Source organism: Molossus molossus, unplaced genomic scaffold, assembly GCF_014108415.1.
Source record: "Molossus molossus isolate mMolMol1 unplaced genomic scaffold, mMolMol1.p scaffold_m16_p_24, whole genome shotgun sequence".
NCBI lineage: Eukaryota > Metazoa > Chordata > Mammalia > Chiroptera > Molossidae > Molossus > Molossus molossus.
The window spans coordinates 7,719,778-7,726,136 of NW_023425360.1; the positions used below are offsets into that span (position 1 = coordinate 7,719,778).

A 6,359-nucleotide genomic window follows, 5' to 3' on the forward strand; every position below is an offset into this window, starting at 1 on the left:
GTGCAGAGCTGATAATGTGCTCATCGTGGGCCCAGGCGCGGCCCCGAGTTTGCGTAGAGGTTGGTGCCTTCACAGCGCCTTTGCAGTGCTGGGCGGGGTCATAGTGTGGGCAGCTGACATGCGAGTTGGATGCTGGGTAGCAGGGACTGGTGTGTTTTTCTTGAGGGCTGAGGAGGAGGTGAGGCTGCTGATTCTAGATTTGGGCCCTGAAGAGTCAGCTAAGCAGGGCGATGGGTTAGGCCCAGGCCTTGATGGGCACCCAGGAAAGGACACCCAGAGGTGAACAGAGGGGATAGGTGGGAGGTGCTGAAAGCCAGGTTGTAGGTTGTAACTTTTGTTCTCTGGGTTAAGGAGCCATTTGGTTCTCTCGTTTCCTCACGTGGCACCCGCGGAGCCAGCTCACTGCGTGCTGGAGGGGAACCTCTGTAGCGCCTTCCTGGGCATCGGCCTGTGCAGTCCAGCGGTCGTGGTTCTGTTCCCGCCCTGGGCGCTCCACGCAGCACGCCTGCTGGGCTTCTGGGCCTCCCTTCCCCGTGCGGGCCTGGGACCTGCGGAGGGAAGGCCGGGAGGGGCTCACAGGGCCCATCCCACCTGCTTCCCGCTCCTCAGGAAGCGCTGTTATTTGTTGCCCTACTTCCCGTGACGTCTGGAAAACCCAGCTGCATGCACGTTGTCTCTTTCTGAGTGTTTCATGCAGGAGGGTACATCTGGTCTCCGTTCCTCCATTTGACTGGCACGGAATCACCCCCATCTTTCTATTTTTCTCTCTCGTTACTGAGGTGAAATTCATATAGCATGAGTTCACTCTTTTAAAATGGAACCGCTTAGTGAAATTTAGTGTATTCCCTGTTCAGTATGACCACCACCTCTGTCAAGTTTCAAAACACTTTGTCACCCCCGAGAAAACCCCGAACCATGAAGCACAGTCCCTCTCCATTTTGCCTTCTCCACTGCCCCTGGCAGTGACCAGTGTGTGTTCTGTTTCTGTGGGTTTACTTATTGTGGATATCTTGCGTGAATGGAATCATACAAAATGTGGCCTTTGTGACTGCCTTCTTTGAACACAGCATAGTGGTTTTAGAGGCTCGTCCACGCTGCGGCACGTATCAGACAGACTTCACTGCTTTTCATGGCCGGCAGTATCCCACTGTATGTATGTGTCATACTGTTTGTCCATTCGCCCGTTGTCGGACATCGGACATCTGAGCTGTTTCTGCCTTTCGGCTACCAGAACTAGTGCTGCTGTCGTATGGTACTAGGTGGTGCACAGAGGCGGAACCGTCTTTCATTCCTACCAGCAGTGTGTGAGGGTTCCAGTTTCCCACGTCTTTGCCAGTACTCATTTTCTGTTTTTTTTGAGTAGAGCCATCCTGGTGGGTGTGAAAGGGGATCTCATGTGGTTTTGACTTGCATTTCTCTGATGGTTAATGTTCACTAGGATATCGAGCATCTCTCCACGTGCTTAGTGGCCATTTGTACGTCTGCTCTGAGAGGATAGTTACTGAGGTCTTCACCCACTTCTGAGTTGGGTTGTTTGTCTTTTTGTTCTAGACTTATTTGTACCAGTTCTTTTATAGTAGGATAACAAGCAGTTTACATAGGTCCTAAGTAAAATAATATTATTTGCACTGCGCCAATTAAAAATATATTTGTATTGATTTTTAGAGAGGCAGGAAGAGGGAGAGGGAAAGAGAAACATCTATGTGTGAGCAGAACATCAATTGGCTGCCTCCTGCACGCCCCCTACCAGGGATCGAGCCCGCAATCCGGGCATGTGCCCTGACTGGGAAGCAGACCGGCAACCTTTCAGTGCATGGGACAATGCTCAGCCACTGAGCCACACCAGCCTGGGTCCAGTTTTTAAAATAATTCACCTATTGTTGAATATTTAGGTTGATTATGGCTTTTGCTATTGCTAATAAATTACAGAATAATTTCTGTGGCTCTTTCTCTCCTGGGCTGGGTCATAGAATTTGAGCACTTGTGTAGACCTTGCCAGTTCTGCAGAGAGTGTGAGTGTCCAAATCCATCAGTGGTTTCAGTAGGTTGCTGTTGCATTGAGCCTTGATGACGCTCATGTCATTTCAAAGGGTGCGTTTTGCCAGTAAGTGCAGAATAGCCCTTTGAGATTACTTGTGTTTTGCTTCGGACTCCTGGCAGTGTGAGCACTTGCTGTGAGTCTTTGGAGGTGTCCTTGAGTATGAGTGTGTGCGGAGCACTGGGCGGGAAGACAGGGAGGGGAACCGGCGTGGTCTCCCGGCTAATCCTTGCGTCTCTGTTTCAGGCACCACCATGACTCCAAGCGGAGGAGATCTGATGAATTTAGGCCTCAGAATTACCACCAGCAGGATTTCCGACGAATGTCTGATCACCGCCCCCCTATGGGCTACCATGGCCAGGGACCCTCAGACCATTACCGCTCTTTCCACACAGACAAATTGGGGGAGTACAAACAGCCTCTGCCCCCGCTGCACCCTGCAGTGTCAGATCCTCGCTCGCCCCCTTCTCAGAAATCTCCTCATGACTCCAAGTCACCCCTGGATCATAGGTCTCCTTTGGAGAGGTCACTAGAACAGAAAAACAACCCAGATTATAACTGGAATATTCGGAAAACATAAAGGACAGCTTGGAAGAAAGGGGAGAGCAAGAGTCATTAAGCACCTGGATGTTTTCGGTCTGATCCAACGGGAGCCAGTGATCTAGGCCAGTAAGTGGAGTTTCTGGACATGCTGCTGCCGGCAGCGTGGCGGGGGAGGGGCGCTTCTGGGAGTGGGGGCTTCCGTTCGGTCGCCGCGGTGTGGTCACCACTCCTGCGCTCTGGCACCACGCCGTTGCAGCCTGGTTCCGGCCTCCCACTCTGCTGGGTGCTAGGAGAAGAGGTGACTTTTGTGTCCCAGCTTCACGGGCTGTGCTTCCCCAGCGAAGAAGGAAGGTCGTAGTCGTGAATGTTTCATTGCCAGGGTCACTGCACCCAGGACTCGGTGGGTCGGGGGAGGAATGTGTGCATGCGGCTGCCGGGACCTGCTGGCAGTGCGTGACTTTGTTCACAGGACGTGACGATGCTGCTGACGGGGAGTGGGCGTGGGGATGAGCGGGTGGGGGCTTTAAGGGGGGAGCAGGTACACCCCTCAACTGTGTTCTTGGGAGAAGTGATACCCTTGGGCGTCATGTGACACCTGTGTTGCGGGGGGTGGGGGGATAGAGAGGGGAACAACTCACAATGGCCCCTTCCCTACAAACACTAATTTTTCCCACACTGTCCACATTTTGAAGGTGTGGTCCTTCCGAGTGGGCCTCCTGTGCCTGCTGTGCCAGGGAGACCTGGGTCCGAACGGCTGCCGTTTGTGTAGTGGGGGTCAGCAGAATCAGCACGGGTCTGACTTGGTTGGGAGTGGCCAGAAACTGTGGTCCCTGGTGGATTTCTGAAGCCCGACGAGAAGCAGAAAAGCCCAGAGCCTGGAGAGGCGGGCAGCAGAGCGGGCGCCAGTGGGGCACTCGGCAGGTGGGGGCAGGTTCCCCAGCTGGGAGCTCCGTGTTGCACTAGGTCAGCACGTGCCGGTTGCGCTTTAGGTCCCTTTGCACAGCTCCAGGAAAGTGGACGACACCGTCACCTCTGACTCCTGGGGGGACGGATGAAAAGTAAGTTGTCACCCGTGGTGAGCAGGCTGCCCTGATACTAGACCTGCATCGTGTTCAGAATGAGAGCAGCTGAAGCACAGACCCCAGGAGCTCCCCCACGATAGGAGTGTCCGAGGACTAGCTGCCCTGACACTAGACCTGAAGCTGAAGCACAGACCCCAGGAGCTCCCCCACGATAGGAGTGTCCGAGGACTAGCTGCCCTGACACTAGACCTGAAGCTGAAGCACAGACCCCAGGAGCTCCCCCACGATAGGGGCGTCCGAGGACTAGCTGCCCTGACACTAGACCTGAAGCTGAAGCACAGACCCTAGGAGCTCCCCCACGATAGGGGCGTCCGAGGACTAGCTGCAGACAGTGAGTCAGGACTGGGCAGCCAGGTGGTCGCATCCACTGAGCAGGCTCCTTTCATTTACTGCTCCTGGGGCCTGGTTTCATTCACTTTAAGTAGAGCTTGCCAGTATTGTTAGCGTACGTATCCGAAGGCCTCTCTGGATGGAGACAGCGTAACTGACTTGAACATACAGTGTTCCTGTAGGTGTCCGGCTCAGAGCTGGTGAAAACCCTCCCACTGGGCGCACACGGCATTAGCCTCCCTGAACTGACCTGTGGGGACTTCGTGAAATCACTGTCACTCACTTGCCTGGTACCCTGGGCAGCACCATCGATGCCTTTGCTAACCCCAAGTGGCGTCCCCCAGGGAAGCAGGGCTCTGGTGGCCGATGCTCCCTGCTGCAGAGCACCCCTGGGCTGGCCAGTGCGGGGTCCTAGAGGGGTCTGGGTCCTCAGCTCGTCCTGTGAGTCAGTGGGTCACCACCTCATGTACCTCCTGCTACTTGGGGCTCTTCTCCCTAGGCTGCACCATGATGCCCTGAGGGAGCCCAAGGACTGCATAGGAGGCCCGGCTGGTCATCCACTGGGCCGTGCGGTGCCCGCCTGCTCCGCGGGAGAACGGAGATCAGGTCTCTGCTTTGCCGCCACAGGCTCAGCTTCTTGCTGACGGCACTCACTGCCCGTGTGGGGCCGCCCAGGACAGAGGGAGGTGGGGTTGCCTGGCCAGGTCCTTGAGTGATGGTGGCGGGCGGGCAGGGGGTGAGCCCCATGTCTTCCCCCGGGGAAGTGGGGTTGGGTCGTGGCCTCCGGGAGGCACGGCTGCCTTTCCTGCAGAGGCCAGAGCAGTCAGCCCTGCGTTCAGTACTCGTCGGAGCTCGTGGTGGTTTAGGAGATGTGCGGTACCCCCGAGTCTCATCGTGAGGAGCGGGAACGTCTTGTTCACATGCAGGCCTTGGAGTGCCATACGACGTAGGAGAGGCAGCATCAGCCGATCAGTGTTAAAGTGATTATAAAATTGCAGTATCCCCGTAAAAGCATCTGCTGTAGGTGTTGAATGTTTGAAGGGTGCTTTGGGAGAAGGGAGGCATTTCCTCATTGACCTTAGTCAGTATGAACACCCTATGCTGAGATTAAAAACCAAAATTTGCACAGGTAGAAATTCTCTCCCTTGGTGGGAGGAGCTGCCCCAGGAGTCTGAGGTTGGTCTCCGTGGAGCCAGCTGGGAAAGGTTTCCTAACGGGAGAAATAGTGGGAGTGAGGAGGAGGGGAGTCAGCCTCACCCGAAACCCGAACATCAACAAGGATGAACAGTCTGCTGTCACCCTGGAAGAGGACACGTGGACCCCAGACTCACCATGGCTGCTGGATGGAAGCAGCCAGGCCCTCCATGGGGCCCACCCGATGGGCCCCGGCTCCCTCTCCCGTCATTCCCTGAGCCCTTCATGGGCGCCCAGAATCCTCCTCACGCCGTGCTGCAGACCAGCCTGGTGTCTGACGCTGTGCCAGGACGTACGGCGCAGACGCACAGACACTGATACCCACAGACCAAAATCCACTCGGCAGCAGGACCGCTGGCCCGGGGCCCAGCCCCAGGGGTCCTCCGGCTTGTCGGGGCTGCCGCGTCCGGCCAGGAGAGCCAGGCCAAAGGTCCAGGCTGCTTTAGTCCATCTGCGCCCCCTCGCTTGGGGGCAGATGTTTTTTTCTTTATTGTAAAATTGTGGACTTTTAAAACCTGTTGACTAAACAGTAATTAATTTATATTTGTGAAAAATGCCACTGTCCTAGTGATTTCTGATGTAAATAATGTTGTTTATATAGTATGTATTAAATTTTCCTACATTGTAAAACTGCTGTACTTTTGATTCTTGTATATTAAAAAGTGTCACTAAGGATTTCTAGAATCGGGTGAACACGTTGCGTTGCGTGAGCTGTGACGACGCACCTCATCTTCCGTCCCTCGGTCGCAGTCCTGGGGATGGTTCGACATCTGTGTTGGGTCCGGGACCTCACCGGGGTTTCTGGGGTTTTCCCTGAGCAGCCAGTGTCACAGGTTCCCAGTCCCCTGGAGCGGCTCTGGTCTGCAGCCCTGGTCCCTGCCCTGGGGAGAGGACCCGAGGAGCTGCAGGTGACCTGAAGGTGCCTCTGGAGACCTGTGCCCGTCCGTCCACACGGGTCCCGCGGCCCCCTCTGTCCATAGGAAATAAAAACACCGTGTCTGCCAGCCTGCAGCCTTGAGGGTGATTTTAACAGTTGGGTTATATACTCTCGAAGGGAGAGAGCATTTTATAATGGAAACACTGACACACACGTTCACTCAGCAGTTTGGCCCGGGGCAGGCGCAGAGGAGGGTGGCTCGGGCGGCTCGGGCAGCCAGACCCACAGGTCTTTC

General features: G+C 55.4%; 1 protein-coding gene across 8 annotated transcripts in view; it reads left to right on the top strand.

Moving 5' to 3' along the window:
- Positions 1-5,819, top strand: part of CHD2 (chromodomain helicase DNA binding protein 2) — a 91,916-nt gene extending 86,097 nt beyond the window's left edge. For 5 of the 8 annotated variants that reach the window (XM_036277867.1, XM_036277866.1, XM_036277862.1 and 2 more), the window contains one exon: positions 2,285-2,707. In XM_036277867.1, coding sequence (XP_036133760.1) covers positions 2,285-2,618 — 334 coding nt within the window. In that variant the 3' untranslated portion in view covers positions 2,619-2,707. Of the gene's footprint in view, positions 387-2,284 lie in introns of those variants that run through there. The other 3 variants (XR_004961470.1, XM_036277861.1, XM_036277865.1) reach the window with 3 other exon arrangements.
- The last annotated feature ends 540 nt before the right edge of the window (positions 5,820-6,359 follow it).